The sequence below is a fragment of the Rhinatrema bivittatum genome, chromosome 6, assembly GCF_901001135.1.
Source record: "Rhinatrema bivittatum chromosome 6, aRhiBiv1.1, whole genome shotgun sequence".
Classification (NCBI taxonomy): Eukaryota; Metazoa; Chordata; class Amphibia; order Gymnophiona; family Rhinatrematidae; genus Rhinatrema; species Rhinatrema bivittatum.
This window is the reverse complement of record NC_042620.1, coordinates 256,355,488-256,380,695: the sequence shown is the minus strand read 5'-3', so window position 1 is coordinate 256,380,695 and position 25,208 is coordinate 256,355,488. Positions and strand designations below refer to the sequence as shown.

The following is a 25,208-nucleotide window of genomic DNA, read 5'->3' as shown; positions in this document are numbered from 1 at the left end:
CAATAAGTCTCTGAAAATATTACACCAGGCCTTAAGACACCAATACATCTCCTATTAGGAAAACGGACCAAGTCAGGCTGCTATAGAGTCCTACACAGAAACAACACGCCAGCAGAAAACCTCACCTGAATCACGTGCTGTCCCTCACCTAACATAGAATAAAGAGACCAAGAAGCATGCAGAAAAAACTGAATTGGAAACTGCAACAAGCCAGAGTCTCTGTATGCAGTGTAACAAAGGAAAAAAGAAACATCACCCATCCTTATAAAACAAATCAAGAAATATAAAATAATCAGCAGTAAAACTGTACTAACAAAAAGAACATATTTCAAAACAGCTGATGAGTGGAATATCCAATAATTAAAAACTCATATAAAATATTTCCAGATACCAACAATATTTCAAAATAGCAGACACAAAGACCCAGTAATGAAAAATAAGGATACAAAAAGTTTTTTGCTCTGCATACCTGGGAACGTTTGATATCCAGGTGTCCTGAGATTGTTCTGAATTAGCAGGAGGCGGAGTGGTTTGCTTGGAACTTTCTCCTCTGTCATATACCAGCGCGCTCTCACACTAGCTCTCAATGACACACCTATACACACATGCTCTCAGTACTCACATATGAACATGTTTTTTCTCACTTATATAGGCTCTTAATTACACATTTACACACATGCTGTCTATCTTTTCATGCTTACACACACAGGCTGTGCCTGCAAAACTTTTTGTCTCCATCTGCTGGAAGGGAGGCAAAACCAGGAGTCTGGACTGATCTGTGGTACTACAGGAAGGAAAATTAGTAGGTAAGAACCAGTTTTACTTTTTGCCTCAGATGGACTTGATGGCAACAAGGTTAAACACTAGGACTCCTCAGTTTTTCAGTCAATGAAAGCATAGGATCAGAGGGTCTAGATGCTCTGTTGCAACAGTGGCCTCTGTATTGTCTCCTGTACATTTTTCCCACCTAAGTTTCTTGTAGGAAGAGTGATTAGAGGGAGGGAGAGGCATTGTGGGGGAGCACGTGATTTGAGTGACTGAGACATCCTTGGTTTGCTGATTTCATAGGACTTGGGGGTAGAGGAACCACTGAGATTTCCAGAGCTTCTTCATCAAAGTCCAATTTGCTTGAAACAGGTGGATTGCTTTTCTCTCATGTCTTGGCTCTTAAGAGGAGGCTATTCAAAGGAAGTGATTTCGACCTTGCTGCAAGCCAGGAAGACACGGCTTATGTTAGTCTGGAAAGTATTTGAGGTCTGGTGTCAGAAGTCAGTTGCCTCCATTTGAGGCTTTGATTCCCTCTTTACTTTCTAACAGGTTTAGCCCTGAATTCCGTCAAGATGCAAGTGGCCATGCTGTCATGTTACAGGGATAAGGTGCAGAGAGCTGCTTCTTTGTGTTCGCAATTGGATATACTCATATTTTTGAGGGGAGTAAAGCATTTGTGTCCTTTTAGGAAATTGGTCTCTATAGAATCTCAATTCTGGACTTGAAGGCCTTGTGCATGTCTCCTTTTGAACCTATCTGAGAAGTGTCCTGGAAGGATCTGAAAATAGTTTTTCTGGTGGTAGTCTATTTGGCAAGGCGTATCTCAGTTATAGGCCTTGTTGTGCAGAGATCCCATTCTCAAATTTTGAGTGGCCTCTTTCTACAGTTTCGGGCATTTTTTTCCTAAGTTAGTCTCTTTCCATCTAAATTGATCTACTGTCAATTGGTGTCATCACAGGATATTTATAAAGTGGTGACTTTGTTTTTTCATTGCATATGTTCTCCAAACAAACTCTACATATTATAGATTGGATGTACCTGCTACAATTGCAGCTGCTTTTGGAGCAGGCATTATTTGAGCTGGTCTTTCAGAGTTCTTCCCGATTTTTAGGGTGGCTTGGGTATAGGTCATCTTTTGGACTGGTCTGGTGGATAATAAGGGAGGACAAATTAGTTTTTACCTACTAACTTACTTTCCTTGAGTCCTACCATACCAGTCTGTAGAGTATTAAAAACCACTCTTCTGTGTGTGTGTATATATATATGTGTGTGTGTGTGTGTATGTATATATATATATATATATATATATATATATATATATATATATATATATATATATATATATATATATATATATATATATATATATATATATATATATATATATATATATATATGCAATGCAGTTAATGAGGATAATTGATTTTTTTTTCAGTGTATTCACACCCTCTCAATGAAGGGGTGTCTGGCCTAATTTTGGGTTAACAAAAAAATGTGGGTACTCCTGCTAATGAGGTGGTTAGTTTAGCTTTTGAGAGAGAATTACTATGAGACTGCATGTAGCAGTGTGTTTTAAGTACCTTGGTGTACAGTAACGCTTTTGTTCTGTTTCCATCTGCTGGTAGGGGAGAAAACCATCTGTCTGAATAGTCTGGTAGGTTTCAAGGAAAGGAAACTAGCAGGTATCAACTTTCCTCAGGAGCTCCTCACATACAAATGCAAGGGCTCGTCTGGGAGTTGAACTAGGACCTCTCACACCCTAATAACACCAATTTTTCGGTAACATACCACACTAAATCTCTTCTGGTGGTGCCTAATTCCTGTCTCACATTTGTTCAGTTAACTGTTTATTCCTCACCTAATCATTGAGTGTAGTATAGGTTAAGAAATTGGGGGTGGGTGTGGGGTGGCGATATTCTTAGACTGTCTTCATTAGACAGTATTACTATGACTTGTCAGATCCCGAGAATCTGAACTATGTTGTCAATAGCACTGATTGTTGTTTAAATCAGGTGAGCCTCTAACATGCCTCATGTACAGTTTGACCTTCAGCATCATTTTTCTCATGAATTAAACCATATATATAGGGATCTTCATTTTCAGGTTTTAAAAAAAATTTCATGGAAATGTATCTGTACAACAAAAAATCTACCTGTAAATATGGCAGACATTTTCTTCTATTGATTTCTCCCATTTTTGTTCAGGTTGTAATAAACACTGAAATTCCCCGGAAAAATAAAACCTGAAAATGAAGGTTCCTAACCATAGAAAAATTTGCAGGAAAGAAGACTAGAAGCTGTTTTGCTTCTGCCTTTTAGACTAACAAGAAAACTGGCCAGCCCATGATTAATCTCTACACTGATCGGGAAACTGGCAAACTGAAGGGTGAGGCCACAGTATCTTTTGATGACCCCCCATCTGCCAAAGCGGCCATTGATTGGTTTGATGGTAAGTAAATTTTTAATTGTTGACTTTTCTCTACTAAGCACACAAGTTGTAAAAGATGTTGAAACTCTGTGGATTAATCCAAATAGGTCATATGATTCATGGACTGTAGAAATAGTTTGTGGTTAGAGTAGTAGCCTGGAAAGCCAGGGTTCAATTCCCATTGAAACTTCTTGTGAACTTGGGCAAGTCACTTTACCCTCCATTGCCTTAGGTACTATCTTATAGCTAGATACATTAAGCCTTGGTAAAAATAATAGAAATTTTCCTAGTATGTAGCTAGATGGACTCAGGACCAGTGCGTTATATGCTTTTCTGCTAGCAGATGGGAGACTGAGTCAGATTTCAAAGCTGTCACTCTAAATATACCCCTGCAGTAACCTCAGCTCTTCAGTATCTTTCCATCTCCTAGCAGATGCAGACACTATCCCACACACTAGAATAGTGTTAAGAATTACAGCAAAGAAAAGAGACAATTTACCTTAAAGATCAAGGCCTGCTCTCCTGTGGTGAAACCTAAGGGTCCCTCCCCCAGTTGAGAATTCCTGAGGTGATTTCTGATATCCTCAGAGGTGTGCCTTGGTCAGGTAGCTGGTTCCCAGCATGGATTAGCCCCCAGAGTGGCTGAAAGGCAGCGGGTGCACAACAGAGTGAGGTGGTGAAGGTAAAGCCCTCTCCCCCCGCAGCTGGAGACCGTCCCTGCACTCAGTCGGTAACCGCCGAGACCAGGTAAGAAGAAAACTTGTAATTCAGGTCTCTGTTCTCTGAGGCTCGGATTGCCATACAGATTCTGTTTCTCTTCCGGCGAGGTAAAAGCACCGATCAGGTTGAGCAGCACTGGTTGGGCTAGGCCCTGATCAGGTACAGGGGTCCTCGGGGGCGCCATCTTACGCATGGGGGACGTCTGTGCCATCTTCCCTTCTCGACCGGCGTAATGCACGGGGCAGGCCGGGCGGCCGATGCGCCTAACTTTTGCATGTCCAATACAGCCGCGCATAACTGAACCATGCGTACCCATAACTGAGCGCACCTCGAACACGCAACTATACGCACAGCTGCGTTTACAGCTGCATGCGCGTATTGAAGCTAGAGGCACCGGCACCCAAGAAGGCCAGAAGGCGCTCTTTGCACAGCCTGCCACATAAGAGCCGCACAGCCTGACCTGGAGTCCTGTGTCAGCAATGCAAGGAAGCCCAGGGGGAACCAAAGCCTGGTCCCTCACTGAGGATGGGTCCGGAATTACTACAGACCATTAGCTCCCTGGATCTATGCATCTCTAAGATGGCTTCTCCACAAGAGGGCACCTCAGGGGCTCCTACTCAGACTCCCCCTGGGATTAACATGGACCCAGGGACATTCTCCTAGTTAGAATTTTTCCAAGGACTGCAAGCTTTTGTTCAGGCGCTATCAGCCCTGTCTGCGCCCCGGGCTCAATCCCTGCCAGAAGCACAAGATCCTCCCGGCCCTGCTCGGATGCCTCGAGACATGCCTCGCCTAACAAAGAATTTCCCTGACAGGGACCCAGCCACCTCAAATGATGATAGCAGCTCCTTGGAAGGAGGAGAAATTCCTCCAGGCCTGGAACCATACCTAACCATGCTTCGTTTCTTCCACAAGGATGAATTACCAGCCCTTGTTTCCCAGACCCTGAAGACTATGGGTATTCCAGGCATGGACCTTGTGGCAGAACCAAAGAAGAACTCCATCCTGGTGTCCCTTCGTGAAGTCTCATGTTACTTCCCAATGATAGAAGCCATCCATCCAGGAACTGCTTGACCTGGAGTGGGATGCCCCAAAGGCCAGCTTCAAAGGGGGTCGGGCCTTGGAAGCCCTATACCCTCTGAAACCAGCAACCAAGAAATGCCTGCGTTTCCCAAAAGTGGACGCCATGGTCTGTGCAATCTCAGAGCAAACAACCATTCCTGTTGAGGGAGAGGCTACATTGAAGGATACTCAGGATAAACTATTGGAATCCATTCTTAAGCAGACCTTAGCAACAGCAATAACATTGCAGATTGCTTCCTCCTGCGCACTGGTGGCATGTTCTTGCTTGCTCCTCTCGAGAGAGGCAAACTCCGGAATGTATACCGGTGAGACCTCAGCCTTCCTGACGGACGCAAACTCAGATCTGTTGTGTACCTCAGCCAGAGGAGTAGCCTTGGTAGTGGCAGCCAGAAGACAACCATGGGGAATGGAACAGCTCCCCTATGAGAAGACTAAAGAGGTTAGGACTTTTCAGCTTGGAGAAGAGACGGCTGAGAGTGGATATGATAGAGGTGCTTAAAATCATTAGGTCTAGAACAGGTAGATATGAATCTGTTTACTCTTTCAGATAATAGACTAGGGGTCATTCCATGAAGTTAGCATGTGGCACATTTAAAACTAATCGGAGAAAGTTCTTTTTCACTCAAAACACAATTTAATTTGTTGCCAGAGGATGTGGTTAGTGCAATTTAGTGTAGCAGTGTTTAAAAAAGGATTGGATAAGTTCTTGGAGGAGAAGTCCATTACCTGCTGCTATTTATTTATTTATTTATTTAACAGCTTTTAATATACCGGTGTTCGTGCAAGCACATCACACCGGTTTACAATAAACTTGAGAAAGGAGGAAATTACAAAAAACAGGGAGTGGGGGATGGAGCAGGAGCGAAAAAGGGGGGGGGGAGAGAGAGGGAGGAAGGTAAGGAGGAAAGAGAGCAGCTGAGCAGGTAAAAGGAACGTAGCAGTATTTACAAGAGAGGTTGCTTAACGGGGTTATACATTGTTGTTTAATTACAGCGGTTAAGGGGGGGTAAAAGATTATATAGGGGAGAAGAGTGGATGCTTACTTACAACAGTTATGGGATATAATGAAAACTTATTTGAACATTTAAAAAACACAAAAATGTAAAATATTAGCTTATTTACAACAGTTATGGTTATAGCAGGTACTAAAAGGGAGCTTGATTTAAGGTTTTTGGCGCAGGTTAAATGTTTTAAAATTGATAATGCAGCGGAGGACGGTAAAGGGTAGCGCAGGAGTGAGAGGTGGGCTGGGGGGGATATAGGAACAGGTGAGGGGAGGGGGGAGGCTGGGGTGGATGAGGGAGGCTGGGGTGGAATAAGGGAGGAGGGACTAGGGAGAAGCTAGAGGGGGGAGACTGGGTGGACTAGGGGGGAAGGCTACGAGGGGCTGGAGTTGGGGTAAGCCTGCTTGAAGAGCCAGGTCTTAATGCCTTTTTTGAAGATGGGTAGGGAGGGTTCAAGACTGAGGTGTGTAGGGAGGGAATTCCAGAGGACGGGGCCCGCGATGGTGAAGGCTCTTTCTCTGGTGGTGGATAATCGGGCTGTTTTGAGGGGGGGGGTGTGAAGGGTGCCTGTGGAGGTGGATCTTGTCTGGCGGGTTGAGAGGTGGAAGTGGGGCATTTCTTTAAGCCAAGGGGGGTTGTTTTTGTAGAGGGTGTTATGAAGGATGGTAAGGGTTTTGTATTGGGAGCGGAAATGGATGGGCAGCCAGTGTAGGTCTATTAGGATGGGTGTGATATGCTCTCTTTTACGTGTATTGGTAAGGATTCGAGCCATGGCGTTTTGGAGGGTTTGGAGAGGTTTGATAGTGGAGAAAGGGAGGCCTAGTAGCAGGGCGTTACAGTAGTCCACTTTGGAGAAGATGGTGGACTGTAGGACTAGTCTGAAGTCTTGAGTGTGGAGTAGAGGCTTGAGTTTTTTGAGGATCTGAAGTTTGTAGAAACCTGCTTTAAGGAGGGACTTGATGTGAGGTTTGAAATTGAGGTGTTGGTCAAGGGTGACTCCCAGGTCTCTTACGGCGGGGGGTAGAGTGGGGGAGATGTTAGGGGGCGGTGGTGTGGTGGAGGAATCATGCTCAGATTGCTTGGATATAAAGAGTAGTTCGGTTTTAGTTGCATTGAGAGCAAGGTGAAGGTCGGTTAGTAGGGCGTTGATGGTGACTAGGCAAGATTCCCAAAAAAGGATGGTTTCATTGAGGGTTTTTTGAATGGGTATGAGTATTTGTACGTCATCGGCGTATAGGAAGAAGTTCAGGCCTAGGTTTGAGAGTAGGTTGCAGAGAGGGAGGAGGTATATATTGAAGAGGGTAGAGGAAAGGGAAGATCCTTGGGGAACGCCTTGTCTGAGGGGGACGTGGCCGGATTCAAAGTTTTCGAGTTTTATAAGGTATTCTCTGTTAGTGAGGTAAGAGGTGAGCCAGTCCAGTGCTGTGTCGGTGACTCCTATCTCTGACAAGCGTGTGATAAGTTGATTTAGAAAATAGCCACTTCTATTACTAGCAACTGTAACATGGAATAGACTTAGTTTTTGGTACTTGCCAGGTTCTTATGGCCTGGATTGGCCACTGTTGGAAACAGGATGTTGGGCTTGATGGACCCTTGGTCTGACCCATATGGCATGTTCTTATGGCTGCAGAATTGGTCTGCTGACGCGACCTCTAAAGCGAATCTCACAAGAATGCCTTTTAAAGGATCTCTTATTTGGAAGCGAATTGGAGAAGTTAGCCAGTATATGGGGCCAATCCCCAGTGCCTTGGCTACCGGAAGACACGAGTAAAAGATGTCAGCGCCCCTCCCCCAGAAGAACCAAGGGCAGAGGCTCGCAACACTTTAGAGCCTACAGGAACTGCAGTTCCAGACACCTAGTCCCTCCAGAAGGTCCCAGCCCTTTCGGAACCAACAGACCAAGAGAGGAGCAGGCCCAGGGGCAGGCTTCAGCCATGCACCCCAATGAGAATGGGCCGACCCATCCACAGGAAGAGGAAATAGGGGGTCGACATGCCCTTCTCTACCAAAGATGGGTTGAGATAACGTCTGACAAATGGGTACTAAACATCATTCGAGAAGGTTACTCTCTGGAGTTCCGCAGCATCCCTCCAGACAAATTTGTCACCCTGACACTCTCACACCAATAGACTGGCAGTGGAAGACCATCTGACAAGACTACTCAACCAGAAGGCAATAACTCCGCTTCCTATGCCCCAACAAAATACAGGGCACTATTCCATCTATTTTATCTGTCCCAAGAAAGAAGGATCATTCCAACCCATCTTGGATCTCAAGAACGTCAACAGTCATCTGCGAATACTACACTTCCGCATGGAGACTCTCTTTATTTCGTAATAATGGCAGTACAACCAGGAGAGTTTCTAACCTCCTTGGACCTCTCCGAAGCCTACCTTCACATTTCAGTCCATTAGGATCACCAGCGCTTTCTACACTTTGCGATACTGGTCTACCGTTACCAGTTCCGAGCACTACCTTTCGGCCTAGCAACCTCCCCCAGAACATACACCAAAATTATGGTGGTTGGGGCAGCAGCACTGAGGAAGGAAGGGATTTTGGTACACCCTTACCTAGACGACTGACTGATCAGGGCAAAGTCTTCGGAAGAGAGCAGACAGGTGACCAGCAGAGTCAAGAACCTACTGCAGGAACTCGGTTGGGTCGTGAACACGGGCAAGAGCAGCCTCAGCCCTCTCTCTAGAGTACCTGGGGGCCCGTTTCGACACCAAACAGAACAGTCTTCCTCCCCGAGGAGAAGGAAACTGATGGAACAATTATGACTATTGATGACCAGTGTACGCCCCAAGGTATGGGAATATCTTCAAGTCCTCGGCCTCATGGCATCAACCCTGGAGGTCGTCCCGTGGGCAAGGGCCCACATGCGACCGCTCCAGTGCTGCTTATTGTCACGTTGGAACCCACTGTCCCAGGACTACTCGATCCACCTCCAACTACCAGCGGAGGTATGTTCTCAGCTTCAGGGATGGCTACAAGACTACCCCCACCGAACTGGATCTTGCTCACCATGGATGTGAGCCTATGAGGGTGGGGAGCCCACTGTCAGGATCTGACAGCCCAGGGACAGTGGAACAAGGAAGAGGCGGGATGGAACATAAACCGCCTGGAAGCTTGAGCATTCGGACTAGCCTGCCTGCGATTCAGCCACATACTCCCAGGCAAAGCAATTCGAGTGATGTCTTGCCGTGCTACAACAGTTGCTCAAATCAACTGCCAGGGAGGAGCCAGCAGGTGTGTCTGGAGATAGATCCTCTCATGGCATGGGTGGAGATAAACCTACAAGGGATCTCGGCCTCCCACATTGCAGGAAAAGATAACGTCTCAGCACACTTCCTCAGCAGAGAGAGCCTGGACCCGGGGGAATGGACGCTGTCGACCACAGCCTTCCAACTGATAGTATATTGCTGGGGATCTACTGGCCACCCATCTCAGTGCCCAAGTCCCCAGGATCTTCAGCCGCAGACGAGAGCCACTCTCCCAAGGGATCAAGGCTCCTGTCCAGACTTGGCCAGAGGAAGACTTACTGTACACCCCCCCCCCCCCCCCCCCCCCCCCCATGGCCACTACTGGGCAAGGTCATCCGCAGGATAGAACATCAGAGGACTAATTCTACTAGTGGCCCTGGATTGGCCAAGATGACCATGGTATGCAGACTCCTTGCAGGAGCCCCCCCTGTACCTACCTCCACACAGTCACCTTCTCCGGCAGGGCCCGATCCTTCACGAAGATCTGTCTCTATTCTCTTAGTCTGGCCCTTGAGAGGACTCGCCTGAGGAAGCGCAGTTACTCGAAGGCTGTGATTGACACCCTGCTCCGTGAGTGCAAGTTCTCAGCATCTGTCATACATACGGATCTGGAGAGTATTTGAAGCCCGGTGCGAGGACCGCAGGACTCTTCCGCGGACAGCCAAGATCCCCATGATTCTGGAGTTCCTACAGGACAGTATGAAGTTGTTGTCACTCAACTCCCTCAAGGTCCAAGTAGCCGCACTATCCTGCTTCAGAGCCAAAGTGGATGGTATACGGCTATCAACTCCTCCGGATTTGACCTATTTCCTAAAAGGGGTTAAGCAACTCCGGCCACCCCTAAAGTGGCCGATGCCCCTATGGAATCTCAATCTGGTATTAGACTTCCTAGAGGGGCTTCCTTCAGAGCAATGCACGGTCTGTCACTATGCCTCTTAACATTGAAGACTGTATTCCTATTGGCTATATGTTCAGCTCATCATATCTCCGAACTACAGGCTCTATCCTGTCGGGAACAGTTCCTTAGATTCACTCCTGGAACCATACAGCTGCGCACCGTCCCCTCCTTCCTACTGAAAGTGGTTTCCGAGTTTCATTTGAACCAGACATCTCCCTACCATCTCCAGAGGAACATAAGGACTCTGAAAACTCACGTCGGCAGACTCCTGGTGCAACACCTAGAAAGATCGGAACTGGTGCGCAAAATGGATCGCTTGTTCGTTCTTCACAGCGGGAAGAAACGAGAAGTGGCTTCACTGGCGTCCATAGCCTGCTGGATCAAGGAAGTAATCAAGGCAGCCTACATAGAGGCAGGAAAGCTCTTACCATTACAGGTTAAGGCTCATTCTACTAGTGCTCAGGCAGCTATTTGGGCAGAAACTAAGCTGGTGTCGTCCAGAGAGATCTGTCGGGTGGCGACATGGTCCTCCCTACACATCTTCTCCAGGTTCTATTGTCTGGATGTTCAGGCCCGAGAAGACTCAGCCTTCACAAGGGCAGTACTAAGTGGGCCACAGCTTTTGTGCATCCCACTGGTCCTGAGTCCATCTGGCTACACGCTAGGAAATGGAGAAGTTACTTACCTGATAATTTCGTTTTTCTTAGTGTAGACAGATGGACTCAGCATCTTGCCCACAGCTGCCCCAGAGAAGGGGGACCTTGGAAGCAAACCTAGACTAAACTACCCCTAGTTCAAGACACCCACAGCTTGTCCGGTGTCGGCGTTAAGTGAGTGCACTGGCAGTCTCCAGTTTGAAAACAGTTGATCCAGTTCAAGCTATTTAAGCAAGATATATCCACAATGGCTTTTCAAAGAGAATACTGAAGAGCTGAGTATACTGCAGGGGTATATCTAGAGTGATGTCAGCTTTGAAATCTGACTCCATCTCCTATCTGCTAGCAGAAGAGCGCATAACCTACTGGTCCTGAGTCCATCTGTCTACACTAAGGAAAACGAAATTATCAGGGAAGTAATTTCTCCAATTGTGTTAACTTCTGTAATAAAAAATATAGGCGTGCTTAGGATAACTTCCTAAAGTGTTGTGCAATTAAATACCTGTGTCGGACAATAAAATGCCTCCATTGTGTGCTAAAGTTTTTCCATAGTATTGCAAATGAAAAGGGTATTTTCTGCATTAAATTAGTCTATCATCTGATAAGTTGTCACAAATTGTGATAGGCGTCCCTTTTTTGCATAATTCACTATTTGCATGATTGCATGGTATAATACTAATGCATGGCTTATCATGCATTAAAGTGCTTTTAGCACACGATAATGTCCTAACATGGCTTGATGCATCTCCCTATTAGATTGTATGCCTTCTGGAGATGGGAAAAGCCAACTATACCTATGTAACTCATCTCAAGCCACCAATTTAAGGCATGAGCTAAATCAGAGTAAATGTATTAAAGTAGTTTTCCCATGTGAATACAATCCTGAAGCTTTGGAACTTGTTGCTAAGCAACTAGGCAGCACTGATAGACTCAAGCACCCAGCTTATTTCTTGTGAGCCGCTGGAAATCCTGGTTTAAGGTTGCCAAATGCACATCTTACTTTATACTAGTTGATAAGCTATATGGTTGTACATTGTGCTCTGCAGTTAAGAACTGGAACTTTCTCTTCATCCAGTCAGACTAGGACAGATGCAAGGATTTTGCCCACTGACCAGCAACTGCAGATAGATTTGCTACTGTCACCTTTTATGCATCCGTGCTGTTCTCAGCCTGCCGGTAGTCTCCAGCAGGTGGTAGGCCATCATCCCCTGCTGTGGACTAAGATTTGGTTAGGCTGGATAAGAGGAACAATTTAGTGGGCAGCTCTGTGGTGAAAGGCTAGTTCTTCCTCAGTTGAACATAGTTTTGGGGGAGATTCACCTCAGGAGCTTCCTGCGACAGTATGTCTCCCTCCCTTGGGTTGAGCAGAGCCATGTCTAGAGGGCTTCCATTATTTTCTCTTCTTGGGGCTTGTCTTCTCTCCCCACCCCTACTTTGGGCCTTTTTATACTTTGAGGAACCTCATTGACTTGGCTGGAGTGCATAATGTTTGTTTAAAAAAAAAATAAAAGGGGGGGGGGGGGCAGAAGAACAAAGCACAAAACTGTGTGTTCAGCCAGGCTGCAGTGCCATCAGACATTCTTTGTTTTCCTCGGGAGCTGGCGGAGATAAGGAGCTGATGGCGGCTGCAGCAGAATGTTGGGAAAAGGGCTGCACTCTGCAGCATCTGTGGGAGTCTTGGCATCTTGTCAGGGAAGCAGAGAAGCTGTCATGTTTGGAGGAAAGAGGGATGCAAAGAAATGGAAATTGAGTCCCTGGCAGGAACTATCAGTGGGGACTTCAGGGCAGTCTGTTCCTGCTGGGGAGAGCACTGCAATGGAATAGCGGTTGTTTTCAAGCTGTGGATACTGAGAAGGGACTGCCATATCTCAGCCCTGCGGATCAAGAGCCAGACCTAGTATCATCGGGAGCAGCCAGCCGAAAAGGGGCAGCAACCTTTTCCTAGACTCTGGGACGGTCTTCCCTGACTTGGGTTTCAGTCTCCAAGGAATTTGAGAGATATTTGCATCATGCGTTTTGATGAGACAATGTTCGGTCCTGCAGTCTGCCCTGGATCTTGCTGATCATTTGCAGGAGTCTAAAGGTAGAAATCCAAGAAAAGGTGGATCTAAATGTGGATGAGGATAATGGCTCCAGATTAAAGTTTATCTGGAAAACTATAGGAGCTTCAGGGATGTAAGCAGTGATTGGGGAGTTAGAGCAAGGTGGACTTCCTCCCCATCCCATCCCCCCTGGAGGGATGGGATGCAGAGCTGTCTGCGTTGTTTTCAGTGCTTGAAAAATTAATATTGCTAAGGAGGAGATAGAGGAAGCATCTGCCCTTGAAAGCCTTTGAAAGAGCCCTTGAAAGCCTTTCTGCTGCATAAGGTGGCAAAAGGATTTGATTAATCTGGAGTGGCTTTTCACAGAAGAAAACTTTTTAAATTTTTTATTTAAACCGAGGCGTACACATCGGTATAATTAAAAATTACAAACTTTCAAACATCTGTCTCTCATAGTGCAAGAGATGGTGAAGTCACAGTCTGAGGAAAATATGAACATCAGAAGAGGTCATTCATGGGTTCCCAATACCTCTAGAACTTGCCCCAAATGACATTGTAATTTCCAGTTTTCCTCTCTATAGAGTAGGTAAACTTTTCAAGGATTGCAATTTCTACTAGTTGCTGTTTCCAATGCAGCTGGGTGGGTAGTATTACGTTTAGCAGCAAGCATTGCATAAGAACTTTTATCCCAGGACAAGCAGGATGATAGTCCTCACATATGGGTGACCTCATCAGATGGAGCCCTGGTACGGAAAACTTTTTTGTCAAAAGTTTCTAGAAACCTTTGGCTGGCACACTGAGCCTACTGAGCATGCCATGATATTCTCAGCCACAGGGGTCTTCCTTCAGTCTTTTTTTTTTTTTTTTTTTCCCGCCTTGCTGTTAGCAAAGCAGATTAGGAGCTCTGGGAAATTTTCCCTCACTTTTTTCCGCAGTGAAGAAAACTTTTTTTAGTCACAAATTGTCATCGGGTCTCCCTTCGACACAGTTTTGGTGAGTACATTTTTTTAATCAATTTTCGGTCGATTCCGGTCACCCTCACTAACGATACCTGCCGGTCATCGACCATTATTCGGCCTAGTTTTTTATCATGGCCTCTGGATTCAAGAAATGTCTGGATTGTAACCGGACTGTCAATTACCAACTCTCACAGTGTTTGTGTTTTGTGCCTGGGATCAGGCCATGAGGTCCGGGCTTGTACAACCAGTGCCCAGATGACACCAAAGGGCAGGCGTACCCGTTTGGACAAGATGGAGGAATTGTTTAAGAGAACCCCATCGTCATCGTCCACATAGTCTCCAAGAATAACACCTCCCTCAGTGACAAAACATAGAGGAGAAAAAAGGACCGGTGACCGTCTCACAGACTCCATCGGCGTCCTCTATAGTCTTCCTCGGCATCGAAGGAACATCGGGGAAAAAAGACGCCACAGCCATCGACACAGAGCCGATGCCAAAACGAGTCTGGGACTGGAACCAACACGTCCTACCGTATCCGAGGAACCGAGGTGCGCTCTACCAGGCTTGGTGTTAGAGAATGTGCCACCATGCTTAGTCGTGGAAGTGCCAGTAGCGCCAGTCTTACCTTCCCCAGTGACAGTAAACCCAGTCCCAGTTTCCAGGGAAGAGGTGACTACCATGGTCCAGCAGGCCATCGTCAAGGCTTTTCGAAACTTCCAGCCTCCTACAGTACCATCTGTACCGACATAGATATCGGATCTGTCGATTTTTCAGCCTTTGCTGAACAAACTCGACGCCTTGATGGGAATAATTTCTCCAGCACCGACGCCGGTACCACCAATGCAACCATCGACTCCATTGCCGATTCACCCACCAGTGACTCCTTCCATTCCGATTCCTGGGTCATCGGAGGAAGATGGGTAGGGACTCTGATTCCGTTCCAGGGCTATCGGGCCTTCACCGGCATCGAATATCGGGGAAACCATCGATGCCATTCAAAGATTCCTCGATGCCAATGCGTCCCGGTCCATCGGGTGACACCCGACATAGATTACCATTGAGGCCTATCGATTCTGCATAGATGCCTTCATTACCTCCTATGATGCCAAAGCAGATTCCATCAAAATCTGCTTTTATAATAAAGCATCACATACAGCCAGAGGATCCTGAATCACCTTATCCTCAGTATACTCCCTGGAAGGATGTCAACTCTGATACTGAGTCAGAAGAATTACAATCTGAGCCTTCTCCACCAGAAGAGAGGAGAAAGTCCCCTCCTGAAGATTTGTCCTTCACAAATTTCATTAAGGAAATGGCAGACACAATTCCCTTTGAATTAATGACAGAGGACGACACCAGACACAAGGCCCTAGAAACTCCTTCAATTCATGGATGCACTAAAGGAGGTAATGGCAATCCCAATCCATGAAGTCCTTTTAGAACTCCAACAAAGGATGTGGGAATATCCCTGTTCAGTACAAGCGGTGAATCAAATAACAGATGCCACATACCTGGTGCAACATGCTCCAGGTTTCCAAAAGCCCCAACTGCCTCATCACTCAGAAAAAAGCCAGAAAACAAACCTTACTCTTCTGTCCCACCAGGAAAGGAGCAAAGGTTCCTAGATAGCTTACATCAACTCGCCTGTCAGCATCAGCAATTAATGCAAGAAGGTGGGCTTGTCTTAAGGCCTCGGACCTCAGGCAAGAAGTCCAGGAAAGATTGGCAGATCTCCCTTGTACTGGAAAAGGGGAAAAGATTCAGGCTACAGTCTCTCAGTTAAAAGATCACCACGAGACACTCCACCAGCTCTCCAAACTGCCAGCAGATCAGCCATCCTCCCTAAGAAAATCAACTCGAAGGGACACCAGAAGACCCTTCTGTAGACCTAGAAGATATTACCTACCTGCTTCTTCAGCGCGTCCATACCGTCCACCACAAAGGGGGACATCCACGTCAGCCAAAACAACAAAAAAAAACCAACCACCACTGCAAACTGGTCCGGCAGCAGGTTTTTGAAACAAATCAAGAGAACATAAGCCTTTCCATCAACCCTATGCCCCACTTGCCAGTAGGAGGTCGTCATTATTTCAAACACCAATGGAGTCTCATCACAAAGGACCAATGGGTATTAGCCATACTAAATCGGGGATACTGTGTAAAATCAAAACAATACCCCTGCATTCTCCACCCATTCCACTTTGGACAAGCTTGGTCATCACACCTCAACTCCAAGTAGAACTCTCTATTTTGCTGATTGCCAGGGCTATCGAACCAGTGCCCCGGTCTCAACAAGGCATGGGGTTCTATTCCCGCTATTTCCTAATTCCAAAAAAAAAAACAGGCGGCCTTTGCCCTATCTTAGACCTCCACAATCTCAACAAATTTCTTCAAAAAGAAAAATTTCGGATGGTATCTCTGGGAACCATCCTTCCTTTGCTTCAACTGGGAGATTGTCTCTGTTCTCTAGATCTTCAAGATGCTTATGCACACATACCCATTTCCACACAACATTGCAAGTATCTGCAATTCTTGGGAAAACATCATTACCAATATCGAGTCTTACCATTCGGCCTTGCCTCTGCTCCTCGAGTATTCACGAAATGTCTAGCAGTGGCTGCTGCACATCCAAGAAAAAAACATTCATGTTTTTCCATACCTAGACGATTGGCTAATCAGAAGTCCATCCAGGCAGGGAGCTCTGTCTGCCTTAGAAAGCACAATAATACTATTACACTCCCTGGGATTTCTCATCAACTATCAGAAATCCCACATCGAGCCATCTCAACTCCTCACATTCATCGGAGCAGACCTAGACACCACTGTGGCTAAAGCTTTTCTTCCAAACGACGGTGCCAACAATCTAGCACGTTTGGCGAAGTCTATAATCCAATATCAGTTTGCATCTGCCCATCAACTTCTAGTGCTACTAGGACACATGGCCTCGACAGTACATGTTACCCCTATGGCGAAGTTGGCCATGAGAAGAACTCAATGGACCTTGAAATATCAATGGCTCAAGCTTTCCAACCACTGTCATACACAGTTCAAATCACCCATCAGTTATGCCTATCGCTCCACTGGTGGACAAATCAAACAGCATTGAAAGCTGGTCTCCCATTCCAACAGTCGACTCCTCCGCAAGTCATCCTGACCACAGATGCCTCCAACCTGGGATGGGGAGCTCACGTCAACAACCTTCAAACACAAGGGACATGGACTACGCTTGAAATGAAGTGTCAGATAAACTTCTTAGAACTTCGTGCGATGCGATATGCCCTTTATGCCTTCAGACTGCCTCTCAAACAAGACTGTACTGATACAGATGGACAACACAGTAGCAATGTGGTACATAAACAAACAGGGAGGCACAGGCTCTTATCTGCTCTGCCCGGAAGCTGTGCAGATTTGAGCTTGGGCTCTAGAGCACTCCATGCATCTCAGCAACTTATCTAGCAGGCGTACAAAACGTCCTAGCGGACGATCTGTCGACATTTCCATCCCCATGAATGGTCTCTGGATCCATGTGTAACGAGCAAAATCTTTCAATGCTGGGGTCACCCAACTATAGACCTCTTTGCATCCAAACTGAACCACAAAGTGAAAAGGTTCTGCTCCCTCCACGGCAGTCAACAAGCATTCCCCAGGAACGCCTTTGCTCGCCCCTGGAACACAGGACTTCTATATGTGTATCCTCCAATTCCGCTCATAGCCAAAACTCTCATGAAGCTACAACAGGACAGAGGAACAATGATCCTCATAGCCCTGTATTGGCCTAGACAAGCATGGTTTCCCATACTCCTCGACCTCTCGATCAGAGAGCCAATTTGCCTGGGCACAGCGCCCACTCTCGTAACTCAGAATCAGGGCAAGTTGCGTCATCCCAACCTGACAACTCTTGCCCTGACAGCTTGGATGTTGAAAGCTTAATTCTGCAACCACTTAATCTTTCAACATAAGTCTCTAAAGTTCTCGTAGCTTCACGAAAGCTTTCCACACTTAAATCTTACCACTTTAAGTGGACTAGATTTACCAAGTGGTGCACACAAAAAGGGTTTGACCCTTTCTCTTGCCCCATACATTCTTTTTTTTTTTTTTTTTTTTTTTTTATAATTTAATATTTTTATTGAGTTTCAATTTAACATACAATTAACATCTATCGATTAAATGTAAATTATCCATATGAAAAACACATTTGTTACAAAGGAAATCAAAATTGAATTATCTTCATCAATCATTATGCAAAGAAAATAAGAATACACATCTATAATAGTGGAGCTCTATTCAAGAAATAACTTTAATATAATAATTGTCTGACCCTCAGTTATAATTACTAACCTCCCTACCTATGGGACATTTTGGAGATGTGAATTCAAGTACTCCCTTAACTGCTCTGGAAAATTAAAAATATAACTGGAATCTTGGTGAATAATTATACAGAGACATGGATACCTTAATATAATCTTAGCCCCTTTCTGTATAGCCTCGGCTCTCATTACTAAGAATTTTTTTCTACGAAGTTGTGTAGAACGGGGCTATGTCCGGAAATATTTTTATACTTTGCCCATAGAACTTTTTCTCCTGATTCCTAAAAAGGATCTCAGGATTGCATCTCTCTCTGTAAGGAAAAAAAATTGGACTATTAAAGTCGCTCTCAGTGGTATATTCACCTCAAAAGAGTTTTCCAGTATATCTGTTAAACTAATTTCTGATTCCATTTCTCCTTTCGAAGCATTTAATACTTCATCATTCTTATAAGTTGGAAGGTAAAATATCCTTGATAGAGCAGGAATAGAGGAATCTGTATATTTTAATACATTTTTTAGATAACTACGAAATAATCTAATGGGGAAATAAGATTTATCTTTGGAAAATTAAGAAGTCTTAAGTTTGTACTTCTAGATAGAATAGAGAGTATTGAAAATCAATCAAGGCATATTTTCTCTGATCTTAAATTAATTTGGACCTCGCTATTTTTATCTACTTTCTCTTTAACCCCCTTAATTTCCTCTACTAATTTTCCCACCTTCTGTTCAACTTCATGGTTCAATTGTAAAGCTTGCTGAATTCTATAGTAAAAGAAGTTAAATAAATATTTATTGATTTATGCATTTGTACAATCATTTCACCAATTTCTTTTAAAGTAAATTCTCTCGCAGTTATTACTTGTATTACACCTTCTCCTTCTCCCATAGTGTCCTCCATATCAGTTATAATACATTGCGTCCCTTCTATTACCCTGGGACCCGTTTCCACTGGGCCCACCGGAAACTCAGTTGTTATCCCTGAGCTCCTCTGGGTTGTGGGAACTGATGTTCTTATTGATGTTAATTCAGTATTCCTGTTTTGCGGAGGTTCAGGTCTCATGGGAGCCCCGGGGCTTAACGATGTTTCAATAGGCTTGGGGCTCAATTCTAGCTCCATATTGATACCCCCTGCTGCAGCCATCCCCGTGGATGAGGACCTTTTGAAACTCTTCTATGCTTGTTTGAACACCAGGAACTGGGGTAGACGTTAATTCTTTAACCCTAGCTTTTTTCTTTTGGTGTGTGGCATCATACAAAAGTCACAAAGAAAGCACCAAAACCGACAATATCTCAAATGACTAAGAAGTGTATCTTAGAGGCCGTCAGGTAGTTTAAATGGAGAGAAGAGGTTAAAGGTAAATACCTTTACAAGATCCGAGTATTATGAAGATAAAATCCTGGCCTTCTCCGGCCAAAGCCGCGCGCCCGGCTTAGGCGACGCGCCGGTGGCAGCGTCGCGCCGCTACAGCTGATCTTTTAAGCAGGGAGAGCCCTCCTCCTGCAGTCCAGGAACCAATCAGGTTTAGGAAGTTGTAAAGGCTTACCAGCCTGAAGCAAGTACAAAGTTCCGGCGGCCGCCCCATACATTCTTTATTAGATTACCTATACCAGCTTTTGGATTCTGGTCTCCACCTAAGTGCCATAGCGGCATATCACAAAGGGCATAGGAGATGCGCCAATAACAGCGCAACCCCTAGTAAGTAGGTTTATGAGAGGCTTACTTCACTTTAAGCCTCCCATTCGACCACCGGTCACTGAATGGGACCTAAATATAGTACTAAAGAGACTCATGCGGTCACCGTTCGAGCCTCTACATTCATGTGATGAAAAATTTCTTACATGGAAAGTATTTTTCTTAGTAGCCATTACATCGGTTAGGAGGGTCAGCGAGTTTCAAGCTCTCGTCACACTCACCCTACACAAGGTTCCTGCATGACAGAGTACCGTATTTTCCGGCGTATAAGACGACTTTTTAACCCAAGAAAATCTTCTCAAAAGTGGGGGTTCGTCTTATACGCCGGGTATCGTCTTATAGGGCACACCTGCTCTCTTACCAGTTTCTCTCAATCACACACACATGCTCTCAATCAAATGCATTCTCTCACACACAGGCTGGCTGCTTCTCTCTCACTTCCACTCCCCCCCCCCCCCCCCCCGAGCACAAATAGTAGCTGCAGCAGCCTCCTCCTCCAGCCCCCGCAGGCCAAGAAAGAAGAAACCCATCGGCCGCGGGAGGCTCGTGCTGCTCTCCTTTCCCTGTTATCAGCTCCTTCGACTGCTCGGGGCCGTTCCTGCTATCGCCGCTGCAATTTTTTCATTCGGCACGCTTTCTCCTTCCCGCGCACCGCACTGCCGTTGCCGCTGGGCTATCAGCACGTTCAAGCCCAGCGGGAACGGCAGCGGTGCAAAAAAAAAAAGCTGTTGCATCCGTGGCTGCCCTTTTCTTCTTCCCGCCCCCCCCCCCCCCCCCCCCCTTGAACCGGAACAGGAAGTGATGCGCGGGAAGAAAGAGCCGTGCCGCGTGAAAAAATTGCAGCGGCAACAGCAGGAACAGCCCCGAGCAGTCGAAGGAGCTGGTAATCGGGAAAGGAGACAGCAGCATGAGCCTCCCGCGGCCGATGGGTTTCTTCTTTCTTGGCCTGCGGGGGCTGGAGGAGGAGGCTGCTGCAGCTACTATTTGTGCTCGGGGGGGGGGGGTTGGAAGTGAGAGAGAGAAGCAGCCAGCCTGGGTGTAAGTGAGAGAATGCATTTGAGAGCATGTGTGTGAGAGAAACTGGTCAGCGAGCTCGTGTGTGAGAGACAATGAAAGTGACTGCTCAGAGAGATGACTGATGTGTATGTGAGTGTGAGAGAGAAAAAGCATGGAAGTGAGAAATCTGGGTATGTGAGAGAGCATGGGAGTAAGAAGCCTGATTATGTGAGAGAGAGCATGGGAGCGGGAGGGCTGGGTGTGTGTGTGTGTGCACGCGCGTGCATGAGAGAGAGACTGGTTGATAAGGTGACGGTGTGTGTGAGAGAAAGAGACTGGTGTGTGTGAATGTGAGAGAGAGAATGTGATTCAGGGAATGAGAAGCCTGTGCACGTGGAGAGAGACTGGTGTGTGTGTGTGTGAGACAGAAAAAGTGATTATGAGAGTGAGAAGCCCGTATATGTACGGTAAGCAGAACACGGGAGTGGGAAGCCTGTGTGTGTGTATGGCATGAGAGAAACTGTTCAGGAAGGTGTCTGGTGTGTGTGTCAAAGACTGTTTGGAAAATGATTGGTGTGTGAGACAGAAACTGGTCATGGGGGCATGACTGGTATGGTGTGTGTGAGAGACATGGGCCCTGAGGAAGAGGAATAGGAGAGCTGCTGGAGGGGGTAAGGAAAGGTGGCTTTTTAAGTTTATTTTTCTTAATTGACTGCCATTTTAATTATTTAATATTATGTGATGTGTCTGCTTTTTTGAAATATTTTATTGGTGTTTGGAGAATGTTTAATAGTTTTTATGAGTTTTTAATTGTTGGATGTTATTCTGTTCATAGCTGTTTTGAAACATTTATTCTGCTTATTAGTATAGTTTTACAATTATTTATGTGTGGGGATCTATAGCTGCTTGCTAGTTCTGTTTTCCTAATAAGAGGTATATTGGTTTTTAGGGCCTGATATACGGTATTTGTAGTGTTGCCTTTTCATAGATAGGGTTGCTCCTGTTTGAGTGTAAAATTATTTTTTTTCTTAAAAATATGTATAAAAAAGGGGGGGGTCGTCTTATACGCCCAGTCGTCTTATACGCCGGAAAATACGGTAATCCTTCGCACTCACCCCAAATTCTTACCAAAAGTAGTAACGGATTTTCACATCAGTCAAGTCTTGCCTACTTTCTTTCCAAGACCTCTCTCACCAGGGAGAGAGAGTCCTACACACATACTGTAAACGTGCACTAGCTTTTTACCTAAACCGCACGGCTGTCCATAGGAAATCCACCCAGCTCTTTGTTTCTTTTAACAAAAATACACCAGGAGTTGCGGTAGGAAAACAGACTCTCTCCAACTGGCAAGCAGACTATCGAATTCTGTTATGAAAAAGCAAACATTCCTCTCCAGGGGCGAGTAAAAGCACATTCAGTAAGGGCTATGTCTGCATCAGTAGCACACTATCGTTCAGTGCCCATTCTTGACATATGTAAAGCTGCAACATGGAGTTCCCTTCACACCTTTGCAGCCCATTATTGTCTGGACAAAGTACGACAAGATTCAGCCTTTGGACAATCTGTCTTAAAGAACTTATTTCCAATATAACTCCAACTCCTTCTACATCCATCCTGCTGTGATTTCAGGCTGCCTCATTTTTCCAGCAGTACACCAGTTGTGCTTGTTGCACAGGTTGTATGCTGTTGGTATAATACAAGAATGACTCAGCCTGTAGCTTGCTAATCGCCCATATGTGAGGACTATCATCCTGCTTGTCCTGGGATAAAGCAAAATTTCTTACCTTGTAATAGGTGTTATCCCAGGACAGCAGGATTTAGTCCTTACGAAACCCACCCGCCACCCCGCGGAGTTGAGTCCAATACGTTTTATTTTATTTTTTGCTAAAGCTTATTGCTACATACGAGACTGAAGGGAGACCCCTGTGGCAGAGAATATCATGGCATGCTGGGCATGCTCAATAGGCTCAGTGTGCCAGCCAAAAGTTTCTACAAACTATCTGATGTCGCCCATATGTGAGGACTACATCCTGCTGTCCTAGGATAACACCTATTACAAGTTAAGCAATTTTGCTCTATCAGAACCCAAAAAGTTAAGCGGGACATCCCTCCACAGACTCAGTAGACCCAACATTGGAGAAATCGTTTAATCAAGGGTAATATTGGCCCTTATCTGTCTCTTTCTCCCCCCCAAAAAGAAGAAACCAATGATCGAGACCACCAAACATGAAAGAGGTATTGTGGAACTCATCCCTACGAGGTGCTGCAAAAATATCAGGCAATAACTAGACCTAGTGATTGGTAATGTTTCCTCTTTATTCCAATGTACATGAATGTATGGAAAAGTATAAAATCCATATGCTACTATGAACAAATCTTCAGTTACTGGTAATAGGGTTATTGTTAGAAGCTGATTTGTAACACTACCCAAAAGTGCAAAGCACCAACTGTAAATTAATGAACTGAAATGATATTGATCTGAATTTCCTGATTTAGTACCATCATGAATAATTTACATAAGAACATGCCATACTGGGTCAGACGAAGGGTCCATCAAGCCCAGCATCCTGTTTCCAACAGTGGCCAATCCAGGCCATAAGAACCTGGCAAGTACCCAAAAACTAAGTCTTTCATGTTACCGTTGCTAGTAATAAGTGGCTATTTTCTAAGTCAACTTAATAGCAGGTAATGGACTTCTCTAAGAACTTATCCAATCCTTTTTTTAAACACAGCTATACTAACTGAGCTAACCTGCTGTGACGTCTCTGGTTTTCTAGAAATGCTGCAGTTAGCTGAATACAATTCTAGTCTGAACCAGTTTAGAACATTAGCTTTAACTGAAGTAAAGGTTACCACCATTTACAGCATGCCTGTTTTTTCTTATCACTGAGAATCTATTCTAAAGAACTCTGAACAAGGGGAACTGCCCTTGTCATTTATTTTTTTAAGTAGTACATTCTGGAGTTATAAATATATATGGGGTGTAGTCTTGTCTACATGATATGTATCCATCTGTTCTTTAAAAGACAATTCCCTTAACCTTCCACATCTCTCAGAAATTACAAGCCATTTTCTTGCCAATTCAACATATCCATAAAAAAAAGAACAGTTTAAATCCAGGTTCTTAGCCAGAGGCATAATCAGTCGTGATCAGTGAGGTCCAAAAATTTGCATACCTTCCTCCAAATATGCACTGAATAGGCAACAATAGGGCTGTCATGTAAGATCTTTCTGGCAGCATGTTTGAAGGGCTGCACAGAATCAAGGGAATCTTTGTGCTCTCTCAAGCTGGGTCCCTGAATAAGACTCTGGGTTAAACCAATCCCATAAATACGACATTCCTTGTACGTACCTGGATCAGTCCAGGCATCTGGGTTCATCAGCAGATGGAGACAGAGAAAAAAACCCCCTCACTGACACTGTATCTAAGCAACCGTGCCAGCTGCAGTTCTTAGTATTTCTCTGCCTCCAGTAGATGGTAGAGGCTGTTAATCCTGCAGTTCTGCAGTTGACTAATTTTTTTTCTTTTGAGCCTTCTGGGGGTTTCTTTTATTTTTTTAGAATCCTTAGGGTTCTTCCCTGTCCGGTTGAGGTGGCCGAGCTGGGATTTGGTACCCTTGTGTGTGCTTGGTCTTGGGTGCCTGTGAGGTATAAATCTGGTTGTCCAGATCCCTCTCTTCACGAGGCCGCTGAAGCAGCTGCAGACTCTTTACAAGAATCTTTTGGCTATTTTTACCTATTTTTCAGGGCAGATTGTTCATTTTTAACTAAAGCTAATTAAAAAAATATGGAAAGCTCTGGTTTGCCTATTTTTCAACCAGACCATGCTGGTTTTGGTGCAGGGAGGCTTTTCTCCGCAGACTTTTTGTTACTTCATGATGCCTATATTGCCAGACAGAAAGCAGCTTGGGGGAACTACACAACCGCAGATTCCACCAGTCCAGCCCATTGAGTCCTTCAGGGGGGAGTCCCAGGTGGTTTCCTATGCCTGGTAATAGGGTTCCTCAGCACAGGGCTTGATTTCTTGCCTGCAGGGTGATGCTTTTTCAGTATCGAGGCTCAAATACATCACTTCCGTTGAGGGTCGGTAATTTAGAGATGCAATAAGGCGGCAGACATTTCTTACCCCCTGTCGGCCCATGACAAACCCCATTTGATCCAGCTATATCAGATCTGGGAGGATAGAGTTTAGCCTAGCCTCTAAAACTGCAGCAAAAATCTGTCAACATTTTTGAGAGATATGGGGCGATAGGCTGCCACATCCAGTGGGTTCTTACCCTGCTTGGGGAGTACCACAATCGACTGATTCATATTAGGGGCATCGATTTTTAGTAGCGTCCAAGTTATTATAAAAGGGGGTCAATGTAGGGAGGAGAAGAAATTTCAATATTC

At 45.2% G+C, this 25,208-nt stretch overlaps 1 protein-coding gene across 2 annotated transcripts in view; it reads left to right on the top strand.

The window, feature by feature from the left end:
• FUS (FUS RNA binding protein) overlaps window positions 1-25,208 on the top strand; it is a 91,475-nt gene that overhangs the window by 49,113 nt on the left and 17,154 nt on the right. For both annotated transcript variants that reach the window (XM_029606881.1, XM_029606880.1), the window contains exon 10: window positions 3,087-3,216. In XM_029606881.1, coding sequence (XP_029462741.1) covers window positions 3,087-3,216 — 130 coding nt within the window. The remainder of the gene's footprint in view (window positions 1-3,086; window positions 3,217-25,208) is intronic.